The 25576-nt window shown below is 41.9% G+C and overlaps 1 protein-coding gene across 2 annotated transcripts in view; it reads right to left on the reverse strand.

The window, feature by feature from the left end:
* LOC126236117 (leucine-rich repeat-containing G-protein coupled receptor 5-like) overlaps positions 1–25576 on the reverse strand; it is a 394450-nt gene that overhangs the window by 6263 nt on the left and 362611 nt on the right. For both annotated transcript variants that reach the window (XM_049945188.1, XM_049945187.1), the window contains exons 6-7: positions 17064–17322; positions 2169–2423 (exon numbers count right to left, since the gene is read on the reverse strand). In XM_049945188.1, the coding sequence (XP_049801145.1) occupies positions 2169–2423; positions 17064–17322 (514 nt within the window). The remainder of the gene's footprint in view (positions 1–2168; positions 2424–17063; positions 17323–25576) is intronic.

The raw sequence follows: 25576 nt of genomic DNA on the forward strand, positions 1-25576 counted from the left end.
CACCTGAGCATGACCAAAAGTCCATTTCAATTGGATTTATCGCTTTCAGTTCTTATTCAGTGAATAATTAGTATGATGACTGAACAAGTAATTTTTCTTTTCTTTCTGTACACATGGGGGAGTACCAAATTCCAGTGTGTTTACTTAGATCTTCAATAAATATTGTAGCACAATAGTCAAATTTTTCTGAAGATGCAAATGAACAAGATATAAGTGAAGTGGAAGATATTCTTTAGTCAGTGCAATGGTAAAGCTGTACAGGATAAACAAGAAACTGTCTGGCAAACTGTGAAGAATGTTTTTAGATAAAAAGTACTCTTTTCTTCTGATATTTTTAAAGCTTTAGTTTCTTCATACTCTTTAACTATAGATCATGCAGTACTATAGCGTGAATTTTCCTGAGGTTTTCATCTTTGATTGCAGGTTTGCAAAGTTCTCTGTATGGATTATCTTTAAGAGAAAAATGACCATGTTTGAATTCAACTGTCCAATTCTTAGCTCTTGAAATGAAGGAACATATTCCTTATGAATCTACACCAACTGGGATGCATTTACAGGGCACTAAATGTCAAAATCAATAAATGTGTAATGACCTGCTATTGCTGTTCATTCATTTCCCTATGCGACACAACAATATTACTTTCAAAAGCCATATAAACAAAACTTTCTGTAGACCAATTTGAAACTTGACTTACTTTATTATATAAAATGTACCAACATAATAAAAAGAAAATTTCATACTTGTCAGTGACACTTCTAAGCGAGATTCAGAAAATTTCTTCTTGCTCTAATAGTGTGTTTCATTTTTAAATTTGGTTAGTAAATGAAACTTAAATGAACTTATCTTGTGGAAGATCTGACACTGAATGAATGTGGTTTATTTAGACAATCAATGAAATTATATACCTATGTTATACTTCATATGAACAAAATGATGATCTGTACCTATATCTACACCTCTGTTCTTACACCACATGTGAGTGTACAGTGCATCGTAGAGGGTACTTTTTGACACTGCTATTCATAGGTAAATGAAACCCCTTTCCCTTACAAATGGAGCAGAAAATACCTGCCACATTCCTTTCTACGAGACTTAATCTCCCTAATTTTTTTCTAATGGCTGATAAATGTACTGCATTCTGTTGCAAATAATGGTCACGTCTTTTATAGTGTGCGTATCAGATACTATGAAGCATTTTTTCCTCACTTACATATCAACAAAGAAAGTTCTAGTTAAAAGAAAAGTGCTGTTTTATACAAGAGCCCTATTTCTATTATCACAGACTTAATTATAATGTACGAGGGTCTGAACTTAAATAGTGGCAGCTATTTATTCACAATCGATACAAAAGAGTTACATGTTTGCTCTTGTTACTGTCGTTCAAAGTAGTCACCAGCATTGTGTAGAACCCATTGTCAGTGATGTGGAATGTGTAATATACTGTTAGCAGAGCCTGTTCTGTTGATGGTGTGAATGGAGTGGTCTACTGCCTGTTGAATCTCTGGAATAGTTCTGAAGCGAATGTCATGAAGTAGTTCCTTCATCTTTGGAATGAAATCAAAGTCACAAGAACTTAAGTCCGGGGAGTATGGTGGTGGTACAGTACTTCCCAGTCCCATCGACCAAACAGAGCAGCCACAGCTTGCGCTGTATGCGCCTGCACGTTGTCGTGCTAAATGATGAGTGGGTTGCACACAAAGCGTAGCCGCTTCTTTTGCAAAGCTGGTCACAGGTGATGCTCCAAAAATGAACAGCAATACTGTGCACTGACGGTCTGCATGGAGCAACATAATGCATTAGGATAACATCGTCACAGTCATACACGAGAATCACCATAACTTTAGACCGCTCCATTCGCACCATCAACAGAACAGGCTCTGCTAATGGTATACTACGCCTTCCACATCGCTGGCAACGGGTTCTACACAACGCTGGTGACTACTCTGAAGGACAGTAACAGGTGCATACATGTAACTCTTTTGTATCGGTTGTGGATAAATAGGTGCCACTATTTAAGTTCAAACCCTCGTATGTACCAATAACAATGGGGAACATATACAATGGATCTTAGCATTAGTTGAATAAACTTATATACTTTATCACTGATGGCTGTTTATCTGTTACTGGTGGTTGTAACACACCAAGATAAAAAAATCTATAGACTTACCGAAACAGTGGATAGCTTATTGTCAGCAAGGCTGAGGTTGGTAATGTGTGGCATATTGTCAAACCAGGAGGCCTGCAGCCCTGTGAGATCCATACGGTCCAGTTCCAAAAGCACTACTGAGGGTGCTGTTGGGAGCATGGCCTTTTCACCAGACAGCAGAAGTGGATTCCCTGACAGATGTAACCGCCGTAACTGATGATTATTCACAAACAAGTCTGCTGGCAGTGACTGTAGCCCATTGTCTGACAAGAACACCTGCAAAAGGGAGGGAAAAGCTGAATCTCTTAGAGCAAGAAAGGAGATGAGAAACAAAAATCACCTATCAACAGGTAACAAAAATAGCAAAAATACCCATTTGTATACATGTATCCGGAGCCTCTATAAATTCTTGAGGGAAGTCATTTTCCTGCTTAGGCTGTTTCTATATTGAAATTGTCACTTTATTTCCTGATTTAGCTAGTATTTAGTTTTGCCACCCTTGAACATTTTCAAGGTACCTTTGCTACTTGCACCACTGTAAAAAATTGTTAGGTTATACCACCTTATATTCGATGGATCTGTGTGAAGGAAGCAACATCTGGGAAGTGGATAGGTGGGTAGAGGACAGGGACAAGTCCTCCACATATCTACTCCCCTCCCCGCTCCCACTCCAGTACTATGCATACATTGAATTTTACTGACACACCTACAGTCTTTTCCCCTTCTCTACTTCCCTCCTTTCCATCTCCCCTTCTCTGCCCCCGCCCCCTCTCCTGCACAGCCTTATAACTCTTCAAAATGGCAGCCCTAAATAAATCTGAAATAAAAAATAGTTTCACTGTATCCTTAAGAGCTTAAGCACGGTTCAGGAACAATCTTCAGGTGCTTTGCTGGAGTACTTTGAAGAAATACATCAAATTTGTAACTGAATTGCCATTCTCTCTTTAGAATGTACTGAATTTCTAAAATTTGTGCTTTTTTATTGATGGCTGAATCAAAATGAACAAACATTCAAAGTCTTCTGATGACATGTGATAAAAAGTTCAAACCTTCCATGGCTTTCTTTTGGGATCATTGTACTTTTATTTTATTCTTTTTTGCAAAATTAAATAGACAAGAAAAACAGGAATGACATAATGATATTACTTGGAGATTTTAATGCAAGAGTAGGGAACCAACTCTCCTAATGTAGAAGGGTCAGTCAAAAACCATTCCTTTTTTCCTACTTAACTAAGGTTTGTTAAGCAAAAAATTTGAATTTTGCTCTATCCCAGAAAGCTTCTTCTCCAATCCATTGCTATAGCAGCTTTCTGTGTGTTTGAGTCATTTGCACAATGGCTGACACTAATGTTTGTATTATATGGTGTTCTGTGATAGTATTCTTGCATGCAGAAGATGAAATGCCAATTTGGGTTCATAAAAGACTGAAAAATGTGCATGGTGATACAATAGTGGATATCAGTGTTTCTAGACAATGATTTCAGTGCTGTAATGAAGCTGAGGGGCAAACACTGTTGGCTGATGAAATGCGGAGTGGCAGGCTCATGACTGCAGTGACTCCACACAACATTCAGCAAGTTGATGACATCATTGGTGGTGATTGATGGGTGACAGCAGGTGACTTCAGTAAAGGCAGTGTGATGATAATTATTCAACAAATGGGATACTCAAAGGGTTATGCATCTTGGGTACCAAGAATGTTAAGTGACCTGAATAAACAGGCAAGAAAAACAATTACCTCCCATCTCTTGCAGCCATTCCGTTTGGAGGGAGGGAAATTTCTGAGAAAAATTGTGGCCAGACATGAAACATGGGTTCATTTTTTTGAACCAGAATCAAAGAGGCAGTCAAAGGAATTGCATCATGTAAACTCACAATAGAAGAAAAAGTTCAGAACTGGGTGATTGAGAGAGAAAGTTATGGCTATAGTATTTAGGGAAGCAGAGGGTGTGATTACGGTTGATTTTTGGAGCAGGTGTGCACAATAAATTCTGTCCAGTACTTTAAAATCTTCAAACAGCTTAAAGCATGCCTTCAGCGAATTCACCAAACCGAAACTATGATAAATGTTCTTCTGTTGCATGACAATGCAATGCCTCATACCAGTTATCACACTACTGAAGAGACAGTGAAAACTGGATGGGAAATCTTGCCTTCTCCGCTATACAGCCCTGCCCTGGCACCATCAGTCTTCCATCTGTTTGGGAAGCTAAATGAAGCTCTTCATGGGATTCACTTTGAAGATGAGGAGGCCATAAAAATGTCCATGCATCAATGGCTCATTTTACCCCACTGGAATACATGCCCTTTTAAAATCTGGATCAATACTGCAGAAATGGACAGAGATTATATTGAAAAGTCATAAATGACTCATCAGTGTTATGGTTTTCAACCTGTGCAGTTGCATTTGAAATTCTTGACAAATAAAAGAAAATGAGAGGCATTACTTTTTGACTGACTGTTGTCACTGAAGGGAAAGTATTTTTAAAAAAATGGACAAGAATTTAGACAATTTGCATTTTTTAATAACCTGGAAATAACCAAAGCTTTTTAAGAGGATATTCACAATTATACACAGTCAGCTCAAAATCAAAGGTCATTAAGTGATCACATAATAGTTAACAAAAAAACATCACCCCTGATAACTCATATACAAGGGTATTTTCAAAAAGCTAGACCTTTCTGACCATTGTTTAATAATTTCTAAAATGATTATTTTAACAAGGTGGAGAAGGAACAATAAAACTAATAGAAACAAAGAAAAAAATTCGAAGTGCACATATTACAAGACAAAAGCATAGAATTATTGTACAAAAATAAGTCTAAGGAAGAACTGCTAATGAAACCACCACTGAAGACATTAATTGAGAATGGAATATGAGTAATATTGTTGAGAAACCAGCTTTTAACACACTGGGAATAAGATTTAAAAGATATGCTTAGATGGTTTTAAAGATATGGAATGAAGAGAGAAAAGGGAGGAACACATGAACCTCATCAGAATTATAAGCAGAATATAGTGAAAAATGAGGAAGACAGCACACTGAGCAAATTGGGACAGTTATCTAAGTAACCTAGAAAATGTCATTCATGAACAACAACCACTTGCCTTTAAAGCCTAAAAAGTTGTGTTATGACCAAAATTTAATGGAACAAGCAGAAATCTATTAAAGTGGGAAGGGACAGATGGAGTAACATTAGCAGAATTAAAAGAAGCTTTAAATACAATGAAAAATGGAAAGGTAGGTGATATTGTTGACATTAAGAGCAAGTTATTCAAATATGGTGAAATTCTCTTTAAACTAAGATTTTTACCTTTCCTAAATTTATTATGTTGGGAGAGAGTGAGAATAATGGAAATCTGGTCAACAGATGTTGTGTACTCAATTTTTAAGATAGGAGCTCAGAAACACTGTAATAATTATAGGAGAATAAGGAAGTGTTTTAACAGCTGGATATAAAGTACATGCAAAACTTTTAACTCTAGAGTTAACATAGAGAGCCAAAACAGTTGTAACTGAAGACCAGAGTGTCTTTAGATTTGGATGAAGAACAATGGATGATATATTTACTTTGAAGATACTGGTAACTAACAGAAGAGAATTTTATAATGAGACAAATCTAGTTTTTCACAACTATGTCAAGGGGTTTGACAGCTGAACTTATGACAAAAACACGGCAAGTATCCAGTTTCCCAGAAAACTTCGCTCAGTGGAAGAGGAGTCAACACAAGTGAATATATGTCTCGGCTTATCCGTAGAGATGAGACCTTCTTGAGAAAACAACGGTCTAAGGTTTTGAGTTAATTTATGTGCCATTTAGCAAATGCATGGTCCAGTCGCAGCGGTGGCACAGTGCCTAGAGTCTTGGCTTCATACTTTTGCACTCTGTGTTCAAAGTTGATTTTTATTTTAATTTTTGTTTTTTACTTATGAGTATCTACCCATGTCTGTAGAATTTGATGTTCTCACTTGTATATTGAAATATCGTTATCCTTATTTGTCTACCAGTTGTATGAATGGTGAATGAATTAAAAAAGAAAAAAAAACAATAATTGAACGGGAAAATTATTTGAAATTGTTTTCGGTGTAATTCCTATAGTGTATCTTGATTCATTATCAGTCTGCCTTGATTAGCTACGTAGTATCTTGTTTAGTTTTGAATACATTGTGGGAGTGAACAGTGATCAATGTGTTACAAATATTTACTATCAAAAACAGTCTTGATCACAATTTATTTATTATGGTGACCCGTTTTGACCACTACTGTGGTCATCTTCAGACCAATGAGTTAGAACCTCCTTCTGGTGGTAAATTTAGTGATTTACCACCAGAAGGAGGTTCTTACTCATTGGTCTGAAGATGACCACAATAGTGGTCGAAACCGGACACCGTAATAAATAAATTGTGATCAAGACTGTTTTTGATAGTAAATATTAGTAACTTGTTTGCCTACGGGGCAGCGGGCCCAGGTTTGATTCCTGGCCGGGTTGGAGATTTTCTCTGCTCCCTGGACTGGGTGTTGTGTTGTCATCATCATCATCTCATCATCACCGACGCGCAATTTGCCCAATGTGATGTCACCTAAGACTTGCAACCCGGTGCCCGAACTTCCCTGAATGTGGCCCTCTGGCCATCAATGTCATGTGAGCATTTCATTTTTTGATTCATAATCAATTGCCAGCATCAGTTTTCGGAAAAGTGATCCGTTACGCGTGGTTTGGGGCGAAATGTTAACATCGTTTCTTTCCCGAGTGAGCTTCATACAAAGGAATGTTGCTACGACAATGCTGCCTTTGTGTGATGCTCGTAGTGTTCGGAATTGCTACGTTTTGAATATTTCTAAGATTGGTACCATCTAACGGAGTGCGTCAAATCTTCTTGAAGAATAAACGCAAGAATAAGATATAAGAATTAAGAACTGGTATAAGAATGGAGCATAAAAATTTGAGACTTTACAAAGATTGTAGCCCCTGAAAATATCAGACACACATACACTGATCAGCCAAAACATTATGACCACCTTCTTAATAGCTCATTTGTGCGTCCTTGGGAGAAAATACATCACTGACTCTGCATATCAGTTATAGTTTGTTGGTAGGTTTGTGGAGGTATGTGGCATTACATGTCTACACATTGGTCACGCAATTCGTGTAAATATCGGGTTGCTGATTTGCGTACATGGTGATGGTGTCCGATAATGACCCAGATGGGTACCATAAGATTTACGTTAGGCCAATTTGGTCGCCGAGACATCACTACAGTGTTCCTCAAACCACTACAGCACGGTTCTGGCTCCGAGACACAGGTAATTATATTGCTGAAAGATGACATCGCTGTCTGGGAAGATATAACGTATGATGGGATACAGGTGGTTCACAGCTGTCACTGTGTCTTCGATTATTACCCATGGGAGTGCAGGAGACTGTCTCCCATAGCATAATACTGCTCCCCCCATCTTGCATCAGTGGCGCGCTGCATGTTTCGAGCTGCTGTACACCTCGATGACGGCGTTTGTGGAGACGACCAGCGACCTAGTTAGCAAAAATGTGATTCACTCAAAGAGCCAATTCATTTACACTGATCAACGGTCGAATTCCGATGGTCCCATGCCCATGAACCATGGACCTTGCCGTTGGTGGGGAGGCTTGTGTGCCTCAGCGATACAGATAGCCGTACCGTAGGTACATCCACAACGGAGGGGTATCTGTTGAGAGGCCAGACAAACGTGTGGTTCCTGAAGAGGGGCAGCAGCCTTTTCAGTAGTTGCAAGGGCAACAGTCTGGATGATTGACTGATCTGGCCTTGTAACAATAAACAAAACGGCCTTGCTGTGCTGGTACTGCGAACGGCTGAAAGCAAGGGGAAACTACGGCCGTAATTTTTCCCGAGGGCATGCAGCTTTACTGTATGATTAAATGATGATGGCGTCCTCTTGGGTAAAATATTCCGGAGGTAAAATAGTCCCCCATTTGGATCTCCGGGCGGGGACTACTCAAGAGGATGTCGTTATCAGGAGAAAGAAAACTGGCGTTCTACGGATCGGAGCGTGGAATGTCAGATCCCTTAATCGGGCAGGTAGGTTACAAAATTTGAAAAGGGAAATGGATAGGTTAAAGTTAGATATAGTGGGAATTAGTGAAGTTCGGTGGCAGGAGGAAAAGACTTCTGGTCAGGTGACTACAGGGTTATAAACACAAAGTCAAATAGGGGTAATGCAGGAGTAGGTTTAATAATGAATAGGAAAATAGGAAGGCGGGTAAGCTACTACAAACAGCTTAGTGAACGCATTATTGTGGCCAAGATAGATACGAAGCCCACACCTACTACAGTAGTACAAGTTTATATGCCAACTAGCTCTGCAGATGACAAAGAAATTGAAGAAATGTATGATGAAATAAAAGAAATTATTCAGATAGTGAAGGGAGACAAAAATTTAATAGTCGTGGGTGACATGGTAAGACAGAGATTTAGGAACCAGGTTTTAAATTGTAAGACATTTCCAGGGGCAGATGTGGACTCTGACCACAATCTCTTGGTTATGACCTGTAGATTAAAACTGAAGAAACTGCAAAATGGTGGGAATTTAAGGAGATGGGACCTGGATAAACTGAAAGAACCAGAGGTTGTAGAGAGTTTCAGGGAGAGCATAAGGGAACAATTGACAGGAATGGGGGAAAGAAATACAGCAGAAGAAGATTGGGTAGCTTTGAGGGATGAAGTAGTGAAGGCAGCAGAGGATCAAGTAGGTAAAAAGACGAGGGATAGTAGAAATCCTTGGGTAACAGAAGAAATATTGAATTTAATTGATGAAAGGAGAAAATATAAAAATGCAGTAAATGAAGCAGGCAAAAAGGAATACAAACGTCTCAAAAATGAGATCGACAGGAAGTGCAAAATGGCTAAGCAGGGTGGCTAGAGGACAAATGTAAGGATGTAGAGGCTTATCTCACTAGGGGTAAGATAGATACTGCCTACAGGAAAATTAAAGAGACCTTTGGAGATAAACCACTTGTATGAACATCAAGAGCTCAGATGGAAACCCAGTTCTAAGCAAAGAAGGGAAAGCAGAAAGGTGGAAGGAGTATACAGAGGGTCTATACAAGGGCGATGTACTTGAGGACAATATTATGGAAATGGAAGAGGATGTAGATGAAGATGAAATGGGAGATACGATACTGCGTGAAGAGTTTGACAGAGCACTGAAAGACCTGAGTCGAAACAAGGCCCCCGGAGTAGACAACATTCCATTGGAACTACTGACGGCCTTGGGAGAGCCAGTTCTGACAAAACTCTACCATCTGGTGAGCAAAATGTATGAAACAGGCGAAATACCCTCAGACTTCAAGAAGAATATAATAATTCCAATCCCAAAGAAAGCAGATGTTGACAGATGTGAGAATTACCGAACAATCAGTTTAATAAGCCACAGCTGCAAAATACTAACACGAATTTTTTACAGACGAATGGAAAAACTAGTAGAAGCTGACCTCGGGGAAGATCAGTTTGGATTCCGTAGAAATACTGGAACACGTGAGGCAATACTGACCTTACGACTTATCTTAGAAGAAAGATTAAGGAAAGGCAAACCTACGTTTCTAGCATTTGTAGATTTAGAGAAAGCTTTTGACAATGTTGACTGGAATACTCTCTTTCAAATTCTAAAGGTGGCTGGGGTAAAATACAGGGAGCGAAAGGCTATTTACAATTTGTACAGAAACCAGATGACAGCTATAAGAGTCGAGGGACATGAAAGGGAAGCAGTGATTGGGAAGGGAGTAAGACAGGGTTGCAGCCTCTCCCCGATGTTATTCAATCTGTATATTGAGCAAGCAGTAAAGGAAACAAAAGAAAAATTCGGAATAGGTATTAAAATCCATGGAGAAGAAATAAAAACCTTAAGGTTCGCCGATGACATTGTAATTCTGTCAGAGACAGCAAAGGACTTGGAAGAGCAGTTGAACGGAATGGATGGTGTCTTGAAGGGAGGATATAAGATGAACATCAACAAAAGAAAAACGAGGATAATGGAATGTAGTCGAATTAAGTCAGGTGATGTTGAAGGTATTAGATTAGGAAATGAGACACTTAAAGTAGTAAAGGAGTTTTGCTATTTGGGGAGCAAAATAACTGATGATGGTAGAAGTAGAGAGGATATAAAATGTAGACTGGCAATGGCAAGGAAAGCGTTTCTGAAGAAGAGAAATTTGTTAACATCGAATATAGATTTAAGTGTCAGGAAGTCATTTCTGAAAGTATTTGTATGGAGTGTAGCCATGTATGGAAGTGAAACATGGACGGTAAATAGTTTGGACAAGAAGAGAATAGAAGCTTTCGAAATGTGGTGCTACAGAAGAATGCTGAAGATTAGATGGGTAGATCACATAATTAATGAGGATGTACTGAATAGGATTGGGGAGAAGAGGAGTTTGTGGCACAACTTGACCAGAAGAAGGGATCGGTTGGTAGGACATGTTCTGAGGCATCAAGGGATCACCAATTTAGTATTGGAGGGCAGTGTGGAGGGTAAAAATCGTAGGGGGAGACCAAGAGATGAATACACTAAGCAGGTACTTGCAGATGAAGAAGCTTGCACAGGATAGAGTAGCATGGAGAGCTGCATCAAACCAGTCTCAGGACTGAAGACCACAACAACAACAACAACAACACATGCCCACTGCAATCGTAAATGGCTGTGTCGTTGGGTCAACAAGTGAACAGGTAGAGGTAGTCTGCTATGGACCTCCATGTTCAACAATATACAATGAACGGTGTGCTCCGAAAAACTCGTGCATGCGCCAGCCTGTGCTCTTTCAGCAGAGATGCCACAGATCACCATCTGTCCTACTTTAAAGAACCACATGTTGTCTAAAGAGTTATGGACGTCCAACTATTTAGCGCCTAGTGGTAGTTCCACTGTCTTTCTACCTTTTTCCATAGATGCTCACTTGAACATTCGACCAGCTTCGCCGTTTCCGAGATATTCGTTCACAGGCTCTGCATAATAATAATCTGCCCTTTGTTAAAATTGCATATCTCTCAAAGGATTTCCCCATTTGCAGCCCATATCTTTGCTAGTGTGCTGATATTCTTGAGTGAATATCGCACATTTTTTGCCAATCAGGACTGCCATCCTTTAAGAAAGCTGTTCGATGCATGATCTTGCGGTAAGAATACTACAATATATGAAGTAGCACGTAGTTAACGAGTTCCATCGTTAATATTCATAAGTGTAATAGGTTAAAATTATGTAAAGAATGTATTGTGTGTAGTGTACAGTAACGGCAGCTTCGGAAGTTGGTCGCTGTACGCGCCAAGCCCACAGCCATGCCACGTCAGAAGATGGACGTCGGTGGGGCAGCAAATTCGACACAGAATAAATAATAACAATGTTAATACGAAAAAGAACTTGTTACTACTATAATTTTGCTCGGTTCATGTCTGTATTCCATTGAAGTCAGTCGTTCGATGGAAATGTATACTATAGTATGTGCATTGTGAAGAACTATGAATAAACCAACGGAGAAGATAATTATTGTGAAAAGAAAAGACCTGCTGTTGAAGGTTTTTTTTTTATTTTGGACGTGTGCATGGTTGAAGTTGGTTGTCAAAACTGAATCAAAATCACAATCGGCAAAAAGGAAAGATCAAGGGTTAAATAATACGCAACCAAGAAACATTGGACAATCATATGCTTAAACACGGATTAATTTTTTTCGTGATTGTTAGTGAGTTTTATTTTTTAAAACTAGTGGGAGTAGTTATCCCGAAAGTTCTTGACAGTTTTGAAAGTTTATTGAAAGTTAATAGCGAAAAGTGACATACAAACATCAAAAAAAGTTTTGCATCACCACGGTTCCGAGAGTTCCGGAACCTGTTCAGAAAATTGGATTAGAGATCAACGTAAACATTATTTCCGCCCTTTTTATTGCTCATGAAAACCACACTTTGCATGTTGTACCACCATGCAGCAAGATCTTCAGAGGTGGTGGTCCAGATTGCTGTACACAACGGTACCTCTAATACCCAGTAGCATGTCCTCTTGCATTGATGCATACCTGTATTCGCCATGGCATACTATCCACAAGTTCGTCAAGGCACTGTTGGTCCAAATTGTCCCCCCTCCTCAACGGCAATTCGGCGTAGATCCGTGGTGGGTCACGTCGTCCATAAACAGCCCTTTTCAATTCATCTCAGGCATGTTCGTTAGGGTTCATATCTGAAGAACATGCTGGCCGCTCTAGTCGAGCGATGTCGTTTATCCTGAAGGAAGTCACTTACAAAATGTGCACAATGGGGGCGCAAATTATCGTTCATGAAGACGAATGCCTCTCCAATATGCTGCCGGTGTGGTCACACTATCGGTCAGAGGATAGCATTCACGTATCCTACAGCCGTTAGGGCACCTTCCATGACCACCAGCGGCGTACGATGGCCCCACATAATGCCACCACAAAACAGCGGAGAAACTCCACCTTGCTGCACTCACTGGACAGTGTGTCTAAGGCTTTCAGCCTGACCGGGTTGTCTTCAAACACGTCTCTGACAATTGTCTGGTTGAAGGCATATGCGACACTCATCGGTGAAGAGAAAGTGATGCCAATCCTGAGTGGTCCATTCAGCATGTTGTTGGGCCATCTGTACCACGTTGCATGGTGTCGTGATTGCAAAGACAGACCTCGCCATGGGCGTCGGGAGTAACGTTGTGCATCATGCAGCCTATTGCGCAGAGTTTGAGTCATAACACGACGACCTGTGGCTGCACGAAAAGCATTATTCAACATGGTGGCGTTGATGCCAGGGTTCCTCCGAGCCATCATCCGTAGGTAGCGATCATCCACTGCAGTAGTGTCCCTTGGGCGGCCTGAGCGAGGCATGTCATCGACAGTTCCTGTTTCTCTGTATCTCCTCCATGTTTGAACAACATCGCTTTGGTTCACTCTGAGACACCTGGACACTTGCCTTGTTGAGAGTCCTTCCTGGCACAAAGTAACAATGGGGACGCGATTGAACTGCGGTATTGACCGTCTAGGCATGGTTGTACAGACAACACGAGCCGTGTACCTCCTTCCTGGTGGAATGTCTGGAACTGATCGGCTGTCTAATAGGCGCTGCTCATGCGTGGTTGTTTACATCTTTGGGCGGGTTTAGTGACATCTCTGAACAGTCAAAGGGGCTGTGTCTGTGACACAATATCGACAGTCGACGTCTATCTTGAGGAGTTCTTGGAACTGGGGTGATGCAAAACTGTTTTTCATGTGTGTGTTATGATGGTTACGTTACGCAAATCTGAGATATGCTTAACACTATTGCGCGCTTGACTGTTTAGTAAAACGTGGGAGCATCTCTGGTTGTCTTGAACAAAAACTAGCTGCTATATATCTGAATACGAAAAGTAGCTTGAAATTGATATTTACAACGTGAATCTTTACAAGAGCGAAAGCTATTAGTGCTCGTTTGTCTTTTTGAAAATATGCACCTGCAAAATAGAGAGAATAATTCTTTGGAAGAGACGACGTTAAATATCGGCCCATTCAATATAATTGATAGCATGGTCGAACTGATCTATGGATACATTTCTGTGGCCAGAACGTGTCCAGGTGTCCGCTCGTCGTACTAGGGCGATCCCCTACCCATGTCTGCTCTGCTTACACACTTTTGTTACAGGGTGTTATGTGCCCTGAATGCCAACAGGCAACATCCAACGTCGCGATGGGCTGTGGCTATAATGTATTGGCTTATCAGCATATATCATATAATAAATGTATGACACTTATTGTGCATCTCAATTGTAATGTTACAATTAAGATAACGCTCTTGTAGCCCCTAAAATGATAAGAAACATTTGTGTAGTACCCTTCTAGGGACATGCATAGATACAAGGCGTGTTTTTTTAAGTAAGTACCGTTTTGCCACGCTGCGGCCGCAGCGCTGCGGTCGGCGTTCTGCGCATGCGCAGTGGGTACCTACATCTGTAGTCTACGCACTGACACCATTACAGTCTGATTCTTTCTTGTTTACGTTGTGTACTGAGTGTTTAAGATGCCTCCGATAATCGTGAGTCCCGCCGACTGTGAAGTACGGGCTGTCATAAGATTTCTCAGTGCTAAAGGCCTAGAAGCGATCGATATTCATCGTGAGATCTGTGCAGTTTACAGAGAAAACATTATGAGTGATGGAATGGTAAGAAAGTGAGTGAGAGCATTTAAAGATGACCGCATAAATGTGCATGATGAACAACGGAGTGGGCGCCCTTTGGTCGTTAATGAAAGTTTGGTGCAGGAAGTGGACAATAAAGTGAGATAAAACAGACGCTTTACGCTTTTCTCCTTGCGGGATGACTTTCCTAATGTTTCTCGTAGTGTTTTATATGGCATTGTCACCGAGCACTTGGATTACCGAAAATTGTGCACACGTTGGGTACCGAAAATGTTGACGGGTGTGCACAAAACAAAACGTTTAGACAGTGCATTGAATTTCCTTGAACGGTACTACAACGACGGTGATGATTTCTTAAATTGTTATGGGCGATGAAACATGGGTGGCCTACGTCACACCAGAATCAAAGCAACAGTCCATGGAATGGCGGCATTCAGATTCACCCAGGAAAGTGAAGTTTATGCAAACAATTTCTGCCCGGAAAATCATGTGCACAGTTTTTTGGGACAGAAAAGGAGTACTGCTTGTGGAATTTCTGCCTTGTAATGAGACAATCAATGCAGTAGCTTACTTTAAGACATTGCACCATCTGCGCCGTTCAATTCAGAACAAAAGACGTGGCAAGTTGAGCAAGGGCATCGTTTTGCCGCAAGAGAATGCCCGTCCGCATGTGGCGAATCAGACCAAAGATCTCATCATATCTTTTCGATTGGAAACTCTACATCATCCTCCGTACAGCCCCGATCTTGCGCCCAGTGACTACCATCTGTTCCCGCACTTGAAGAAATACCTGGGTGGTCAGTGTCTTCAAAACAGTGGTGATGCAGTGGTTAACAAGTCAGGTGGCGGACTTCTATGAGGAGGGTATTCAAAAACCGGTACAACGTTATGACAAGTGCCTCAATATTGACGGAAATTATGTAGAAAAGTAGATTAAGGTACAGGCTTTCATATAAAAATAAAATTATTGAGATATCTTAGCACGTCTTTTTTTAATTTCAAAACGGTAATTACTTAAAAAACACGCCTCGTAAATGAAAAAAGACATGAAATAAATAAAAACAATAATCAGGCTTCAAACACTGGACGCAATATTGGAAGACCGTGACACAAGCCACTATGCCACCAGTTGGGCTGAGCTTGTTGCACACTAAAAGGCGTGTAAATTACGTGGAAAACTGACAGTCGTTTTATCAGAAATTGTCGAATATCTAGAGATAAACCGAGACACGTGTTCCTTTATTTTGGTTCCGTTCCACCGAGCGAAGTTTCTCGGAAATCGGATTATGGCACTTGCCGTGTTCTCCTCGCTAGCATTAAGCCGTCGGCACACGGACCGTGCATCCGAGCGTTGAGCGTGGCGAGTTTCTGATGTCATACCGTGGAATAGCACGTTTTGGAGTCTTTCCGAACGTGCAGAGCAACATCTGGCATGTCAGATATTCTGAGCGTGCGTCTGAGCGTTGACCAATGAGACGGCACATTGGCACCTACGTCACACGCGCGCCGTCTCCCTTCAGTACAGAGTTGTGAGGCGCCATATTGGCATTCATTTCAAGCCTATATGTATATATGCCGTTTCTTAGCACCAACAAATAGGGAATCACTGGAAAACCCGTTGTTAGTTGTATGATTCGTTCCAATAAAATAATGAGAAACATCATATTCGTGGCAAAAGAATTATTGTAACTTGCATATTATGAGAGTAGGCTACTTGAAGGCAGCGACACACTGAAGATCCACCCAAAACGCATTGTTCTTGGTACAATTTGTTATAATGAAATTTCAATTAGTGACATAATTAGCTACGATTAACCATTTTAGCACAAGGTAACACATATGATTGAGTTCACGTAGCGCATTGTCGGTTTAGCGTAATGAGTAGAGTCTCCATCCAGAAGATAGTTTTTGCTGGGTCGGTGGATTGCATCTCAACACATACAAATTTTTTTTACTAACATTCGCGTTTTTATCAGGTTCTGATACTTTATTATTAGTTTAATATAAGCATATGCTAAAATATTTGATGTTATGATGTTTTTGAAGGGTGACTTTGTTCGATTGGCTTAATTTACAGGACAGCTTGCGCTAGTTGTATAAAGATATTTTGCTCCTTTTTCTTTTACGCTTCGTAATTCGTATGTTGCAAAGATGCTGCTACTGGGTAGGAACAGTGATCAAGTAAGACTGACCTTGGGGTTTTACTGAAATGTGGGAATGATGAAATAATGTTTATCTTATGCGGATAAGTATTCAAAATTTGTACCGCACTGTTTGTAATGGAACTTTTATAAACTTGTGTCCTTACTGATTGGACATGGTATTTTCCTTTTCGTGGACGATGGAGGAAATGTGCGTTTTAATAGACCTAACGTGGGAATTTTATGCGCGCCCGTTGAGTAAACAGTGTGATTTACGAACTAGAAACATCCCTCAACTGCCACTGGAGTGCGTTGCGATCACGTATACCACGTTGGGGCCCACGTAACGTATGCACAAGTGAGATCGTTCCTGAGCGTTCAGCAGCACAGCACGTCGAACTTGGCACGCTCAACGTTAACGTTCGACAGCACGGTCCGTCTGCCGACGGCTTTAAGCTAAGAGGAACGGTGGTACAGTGACGCTGTATGCATTAGAGTCTGAGATGAAGCGGAAATATTGCTAGTGCAAATGAGATAAGTGGAGAACACCTTGTGACCAGTACTGGAGTTGTTCACAGTGTAGAGGGATAGGAGACAGAGGCCGGAGGTCGGCTGACCTGCTGCAGCTGCGGGACGTCGTGGAACAGCTGGGCGGGCAGCTGCGCCAGCCCGTTGAGCGACAGGTCGACGGCGACGAGCTGCGGCAGCGACGAGAAGGCGTCCTGGGGCAGGCGGCGCAGCGAGCAGTTGAACAGGTCGAGCGAGTGCAGGCTGGCCGAGGCGAGCAGCGGGCCGCGCTCCGGCGCCTGCAGCGCGTTGCCGCTCAGGTTGAGCAGGCCCAGGTTCGGCAGGCTCGAGAAGACCGCCGGCTCCAGCCTGCGCACACGCGCCCTCTCACTCGCCTCGGCAGCCGACACACACACACATTACAACTCAATGGGAACGTTGACAACCACGTATGTCCATTTTTTGGCAAAACTCAGTTACCTATGTTTTTGTGCCTTAAAAAATGAGCACTATGGGACTTAATATCTAAGGTCATCAGTCCCATAGAACTTAGAACTACTTAAACCTAACTAACCTAACGACATCACACACATCCGTGCCCGACGCAGGATTCGAACCTGCGACCGTAGCAGCAGCGCGGTTCCGGACTGAAGCGCCTAGAACCGCTCGGCCACCGCGGCCGGCTCTGTACCTTAAACATAAAGTCAATCGTAATATAGAAAAACTCCATAGGTTCTGGCATTTTCTATCTTGTTTTGGAGCCATTATACCAACTAAACTGTAAAGAAAATCCACATGTACAAAAGATATGGGCTGCCTAAGAATTTTGTCAGCACTGTTGTAAACAGAGGGAGTAACCAATATTGCCCCTCACTCTTTGGTTTAATCGACTTCTATTCTTATGGCTGCTATGCTGGTATGCAGTCAGAGTGTTGATGCTAATGACAAATGTCAGAAAATAATGAGGAAAAAGAAGAATGAAGTGGAGTTCTACATCTACATCTACATGACTACTCTGCAATTCACATTTAAGTGCTTGGCAGAGGGTTCGTCGAACCACAATCATACTATCTCTCTACCATTCCACTCCCGAACAGTGCGCGGGAAAAACGAACACCTAAACCTTTCTGTTCGAGCTCTGATTTCTCTTATTTTATTTTGATGATCATTCCTACCTATGTAGGTTGGGCTCAACAAAATATTTTCGCATTCGGAAGAGAAAGTTGGTGGCTGAAATTTCGTAAATAGATCTCGTCGCGACGAAAAACGACTTTGCTGTAATGACTTCCATCCCAATTCGCGTATCATATCTGCCACACTCTCTCCCCTACTACGTGATAATACAAAACGAGCTGCCCTTATTTGCACCCTGTCGATGTCCTCCGTCAATCCCACCTGGTAAGGATCCCACACCGCGCAGCAATATTCTAACAGAGGACGAACGAGTGTAGTGTAAGCTGTCTCTTTAGTGGACTTGTTGCATCTTCTAAGTGTCCTGCCAATGAAACGCAACCTTTGGCTAGCCTTCCCGAAATAAACAGTAATAAAGAGAGAAAGAGTAAAAATTGAAGCATACATAAGTTGGAAAGGGAATAGAGGGCAACCAAAACAGAATAGCTAAGACGTCTAACCTGAAACTTAGTACTGCTTCAAAATTAAGGTTTAGTTATCACTGCTACAAGAGCAGCAACAATTAAGTTAATAGTGCACAAGAGGTGTGCTGATAAATTCTTTGAGAAATTACATGCAGTTAAAGAGAAAACTGAAACAATTTATACCGTTGCAGGTCTCACGTTTGATTTTATGAAGAACCTATAACTGCCTCAGATACCAATACAAGACACATTTTACTTGCGCCAGCTTTCTGTAAATGCCATTAATGTGCATGATGTATGGAGTGGAAGAGCCAGGTTTTACCTCTTTCATGCCGCCACAGTGGCCGAGTGGTTCTAGGTGCTTCAGTCCGGAACCACACAACTGCTACGGTCGCAGGTTCGAATCCTGCCTGGGGCATGGATGTGTGTTGTGTCCTTAGGTTAGTTAGGTTTAAGTAGTTCTAAGTTCTAGGGGACTGATGACATCAGATGTTAAGTCCCATAGTGCTCAGAGCCATTTGAACCATTTTTGAACCTCTTTCATGAAGGAATAGCGCAAAGAAACCCTAATGAAGTCGTCCATCTCTTTTTGGTTATATAAATCAAAATGTTGTACAATATACCTTCACATCTTCTCTGACTCTTGTGGACGCCAAAATAAAAGCCATGCAGTGATGATATTTTGTTTAATGCTTGTGGCACAGAAAGAATGCTACTTCTGTTGAAACTCAAGGAAGGACTACGCAAAGAAATAAGAAACAGCACTTTCACATAACACAATTCATGCAGTTCTCCTAATCCAATGGTTCAAATAGCTCTAAGCACTATGGGACCTAATATCTGAGGTCATCTGTCCCCTAGACACAACCACTTAAACCTAACTAGCCTAAGGACATCACACACATCCATCCCCGAGGCAGGATTCGAACCTGAGACTGTAGCCGCAGTGTGGTTCCGAACTGAAGGACCTAGAACCGCTCGGTCATAGCGGCCGGCTTCTCCTAATCACATGAAAGTCTTGGTGTTGTTAAAGTTAGATGATTCACTGATGGAGCAGAAGAGCACACATTCCAGCTGGCTGATTCGTCTGTAATTCCATCAAGTCCCATGAGTCAGGCTTATCAAGATCATGTGCCTATAAACGAGAAGAAAATTCCCACCAAAAGATGAAATCATCCAGAACTTCTACTCTGAGATAAGCAGCTGGCCAACATGTATCAAAGAATGAACTGACTGTGGAGTATGATGCCAAAGGGAATGGGTAATAGGTGTAATCTGTTTGATTTTTGTCCATATTAGCAATAAAATGTGAGTTACATAATGGTTTATACTTTTTTATTACAAAGTGTTAAGAACGTCCACATGTTTCCTTCATAAATATTAACTTTTCGTCAAGGAAGTTTACCATGATTGTCTACAATGGGTTGGCTGTCTTCCCTGTAGATTCATTTTAAGGAAAAATGAGAAGAAAAACAGAATTTCAGCATAATTTTAAGTTTCTTGTATTAACTGAAACGTTTACTTTTTTGGACACCTGGGACTACTCAATATTCCCATTCAACTAATACCTACTCTGCCAGAAAAATTAATGCAACACTCTCAAGGACTGTAACTCGTGGCTCTCGGGTCATGTGCATACTGAGTGGTTGTAATGCTACTAATTCATTTGTCGTAGTCATTGGCAATCAAATGGCGTTCAGGAGGCCTGTCGTGCACTAGATATCAGAAATGAGCCGTCTATATTCGCTTTAAACTCGCCATCGTATCCTGTTACTCCTTCTCCAAAATCGTCGTCTCCGTGTGCCCATAGACGCGACTCCTGAGTCACCGCCGCAGCCCACTCGTCAGCTGAATCTATTGTAGGGTACAAATGGACTCGACTCTCCCAGAGAAGAGAGCGAGTACACGAGTTGACAAGTATAACCGCGGACTAGCGCCATTCCTGCTACGTATGCAACCGTTTTGAAAGAAATTTCCGCTATTAACCTGTAGATTATTAATTTATTTCACACAATCAGGGCTTTATAGCCATTGTTAAGTGCAAGTTGAAATGTCTCAAAACGTCTGACCTGCCTAAATGACACAAACGAATTATACACTGATCTACTGTGGATATAAACGTGTCCAGGCGACAGTAACCTCACCTGGCGAGGAATGACTGCTAATCAGACGACCCACGCACGGTGCCTGTAACACGAGTGACCGCGCTGTCCATGTGTAGAATGGGAAAGGCGGGCGATCTGAGTGTGCCCGAGGGCAGATTGCGATGGCCCGAAGGCTTGACACGGGCATTTCGGAAACTGCACGACTTGTCGGGTGTTCGAAGAGGGCTGCGGCAAGTATTTCAACACGTGGCGAAACCGAGGTGAAACCGCGATGTGACGTTGTAGGGTTGGGCGGCCACCTCTTAATACACATGTCGGACGTCGTAGGCTGGAAAGACTGCTACAACAGGACAGGCGACGAAATATGGCGGAACTAACATCAGACTTTAATGCTGGGCAGAGTGCAAGTGTGTCTGAACACACAGTGCATCGAACACTCCTAACGATGGGCGTCCGCAGCTGATTATCCATGCATGCGCCAATGTTAACAGCACGATACTGGCAACAATGGCTGAAATGGGCACGTGACCATCGACAGTAGACGCTGACACAGTGGCACAGCGTTGCATGGTCTGACGTATCCAGATACCTTCTCCAGATACCTTCTTCATCATCAAGTTGCTAATCTTTGCACCACTTTGAAATCTTATCAAGATCTGAACACTTCTGCGGTTTGTTCCAGACAGTATTTCAGTATAGATAACTGCATCATCTGCAAAAGGTCTGACATTACTATTAGGATTGTCTGCAAGGTCGTTAATAAGCCTATGCCATATGAGCGGCAAAGGTCACAACAAACTTCCGTGGGGCACACCGATAGTTGTATTGTATTGAATTGTCTGTTAACCGAGGACCTAGAAACGACGGAGAGGCTCCATCCTCGCCGCAACCGCAGTGGTCCACAACCTCACGACGACTACCGCAGTCTACTTCACCTCTCAGCCACCCCACACTGAACCCAGGGTTATTGTGCAGTTCGGCCCCCGGTGGACCCCCCAGGTAACGTCTCAAACCAGACGAGTGCAACCCCTATGTTTGCGTGGTAGAGTAATGGTGGTGTATGCATACATCGAGAACTTGTTTGAGCAGCAATCGCCGACATAGTGTAACTGAGGCGGAATAAGGGGAACAAGCCCGCATTCGCCGAGGCAGATGAAAAACCGCTTAAAAACCACCCACAAACTGGCTGGTTCACCGGACCTCGACACAAATCCGCCGGGTGTATTCGTGCCGGGAACCAGGCGCTCCTTCCTGCCTGGAAAGCTGTGGGTTAGACTGCACGGCCAACCGGGAGGGCTACACCGATAGTTACTTATACATCTGTATATGACTCTCCATACAAGATAACTTGCTGCGTCCTATCAAAAAACCTCAATCCAGTCACCAGTTTCGCTTGATATCCCATGGGACGGTGCTTTTGATAATAAGTGTATGTGTGGTACTCAATCAAATGCTTTCGAAAATCGAGAAATACTGCATCCACCTGCAGGGATTCAGTTTGTAGGGATATGATGATGGATGATAACGTAGCCTCAGTCAAAGTGAAGCAGGTGGTTTCATTGACAGAATAGTGGGAAAATGGAATCAGTCAAGAAAGAAGATTGCTTACAAAAAACTGGTGCAGTCCATCCTGGAACATTCTATGTGGGACCAAAGCCAGATAGTTAACCAGGAAATATTGAGCTTATAACAAGAAGGGTGGCGCAAATGTCCACATGTTTGTTTGAAACATGGGAGTGTGTTCTGAAAATGCTGAGCAATCTGAACTGGAAAATGCCTGAGTCCTGTTAAAGCCTTGCAACTAAGTTTCAAGAATCAATATTATGTGAGGAATCTAGGAAAGTACCACAGCCTGTTATGTATCGCTCCAGCAGGGACTGCGAACAGAGTTGGACCAATTACAGTGTGCACAGAGGATTCAAGTAATCGTTTTCGTACACTCCACACGTGATTGGAATGGGAAGAAATCTTAATATGCTGTACTATTGGAAGTATCTTTTACCAAGCACTTGACAGTAGTTTTAAGAGTATCAATGTATTTGCAGTACTGCAGAGTATCAATGTATTTGCAGTACTGCAGAAGTCCGGCATCCAGTCAGGAAGTTTGTCTGATGTGCCGTAACATCATATTTCGTTCAGCAGACAACAGTACACAAAATAATATTGTTAGGTTGGCTACGACGTCATAAGTTCCTCGTTCACTGAACCAATCGTAAAAGGATAGCATCACGTGTTAGGGGTACACACCATCTATTCCTGCCACCATAGCATGTAGTAATGTTAGAATCGAGGTATTCTAGGCAATAACGATGACTGGTTTTGGCAGCTGAAAATTTGCGTGAGATGTAAAGTGGATGTAGGATCACGTCGACTTGTAGGCCATGGAGCAGATGGGTGTTCCGCAAGACTCATCCGAGAAGAGAGGCACACTTCCCTCCCCCGCCCCCCCCCCCATTTCTGACCCCCCAGACGGCTGAATACAGCAATGAAAGAGTGGTGTAACAAACAATACCCCATAGCACAGTAGAGGCGGAAGGTACTAAAAGCACAGTTGCGGGTATTCTCAACAGTATATGAAATGATGTGGTCCTCAACTACGCACTCTCAGACTCAAAAGTTGAAATATTAAAAGTTTTGGCTGGTTTCGTTGTCTAGGGGCTGGTATACGTAGTTGCCGCATTACAAGCCAAATACTGCTTAGTCTACAGTATGCAATATGAATATACACATGAATCGAATGGTCGAAGGTTCCTATCACTCGGCAATCGCGAATGTAACGTAGAAATTTATAAATAAAAGATTGCAATAAATACAATCTGCAGGTACTATCTTAACGACTTTAAATGATGAGTAGGATAGTAGAAGTACTTTTGAGAATGTGGTATATTTCTGCAAAACACTTATTGGTTTCGACGGTCCAGCAATTAAATAAAATATAAGTTGAATAACAGGGAAACAATAGATTCCTAAGGCACGTAATTAGTGATGAACAACATAGCTCGTGAGATATTCACTTCTAAACACATACTACGTCTTCAGTGTAGAAACCTCGGAAATCTCACAAGTTCATAAGTCCGCACTCCGAAGTATTTCTATCTCTCGCGACCACGCGCAAACCGCTCCACATTCCAAGTCTATCGCGCCGCACTGTTCCAACTCCTCATTCACGAACGCTGTGATTGGATAGAGCGCTTTCGCGCTGTCTCCAAACTAACGCACATCCACGAACATATTGGAACACTTTCGAAATACTGGGTTTACATTTACATAACTTGAAATTAAATAAATATTCCTACGGCTGGACCATAAACACACTCTAACACACATTATTAAATACATAACCATATCAAATAAATATATATCAAAGGAGCCGGCCGCGGTGGTCTCGCGGTTCTAGGCGCGCTGTCCGGAACCGGGCGACTGCTACGGTCGCAGGTTCGAATCCTGCCTCGGGCATGGATGTGTGTGATGTCCTTAGGTTAGTTAGGTTTAAGTAGTTCTAAGTTCTAGGGGACTGATGACCACAGCAGTTGAGTCCCATAGTGCTCAGAGCCATTTGAACCATTTATATCAAAGGAATAGAAACAAAAGGTAGGTCAGTAGCTTAATGCCTCTGTGCTTCCTAAAACACAGTAAATATTTAACCAGTTTCTTCATTAATAGGATATATCGGATATAAACAAAGACATAGATAAATAAATATATTTATAAGCATGCTGCCACGGATTTTTCGTGTCACTGTGGAGTACTTACGGCTTGACGCGATCGATAGTAATCGGCCACTTTGACCTGCAATAACTCATGAACTATTCAAGTTACATGCTTGTAATTTATAGCAATTTAGGTTTACACTAACAGCTTTCTAAAGACACGTTGATCGACGTAATCGGATGAACCGTTTGGATTTTGGAAATTCTTTGCTGGGTGTTACTTGTATAATTTACCGTTAGATACTAAACTTTAAACTAATAAAGGTATTGAAAATCTGATTACACCGTCAGGATCGCCGTACAAATAATGGTAATGTGCATGTTTATTTTTGGGGTATCATGATTCATCTGGCTACTATTAATTTCTATACGAACTGTGAAATGTCTGCCATGATTGTTTCGCAAAGTCCGCCATCTTTGGCACTCCCGGCATGTCTCCCACATCGACACAGCGTCACCATGGAATTCGCAGCCACGCGGCCGATGGACCACATGGTCCGGCCGTTGTGCGGCCGCTGATCAGTGGCGGCCCGCCGAGAGGACTCAGCGCGGCCACGCCAACTCAACTTACAAGGGAACCTCCCCATCGCACCCCCTTCAGATTTATTTATAATTTGGCACAGTGGATAGGCCTTGAAAAACTGAACACAGATCAATCGAGAAAACAGGAAGAAGTTGTGCGGAACTACGAAGAAATAAGCAAAATATACAAACTGAGTTGTCCATGGGCAACATAGGCAACATCAAGGACGGTGCGGGCTCAGGAGCGCCGTGGTCCCGTGGGTAGCGTGAGCAGCTGTGGACCATGAGGTCCTTGGTTCAAGTCTCCCTTACAGTAAAAGTTTTAAATTTTTATTTTCAGGCAATTATCAGTGTTCAGGTGCTCGCACATAATCAATTTCGCTCTCCAAAATTCCAGGACATATTCAGATTTGCTTGGACATATGCAGGATTTGACGGTCTACACACGGAAAAATTTGAAAACGTTAAAAACATATGTTTTGACAGAGAACAGAGAAAACTGTGCGACTGTGAAACTCTTGCATTCATTTGTTGCAGTTTATGTGACACACTCTTATGTTTTCAACACTTTTTTGGGAGTGATTATCACATCCACAAGAAAACCTAAATCGGGCAAGGTAGAAGAATCTTTTTACCCATTCGCCAAGTGTGCAAGTTAGGTGGGTCGACAACATATTCCTGTCATGTGACG

The sequence above is a fragment of the Schistocerca nitens genome, chromosome 2, assembly GCF_023898315.1.
Source record: "Schistocerca nitens isolate TAMUIC-IGC-003100 chromosome 2, iqSchNite1.1, whole genome shotgun sequence".
NCBI classification, from domain to species: domain Eukaryota; kingdom Metazoa; phylum Arthropoda; class Insecta; order Orthoptera; family Acrididae; genus Schistocerca; species Schistocerca nitens.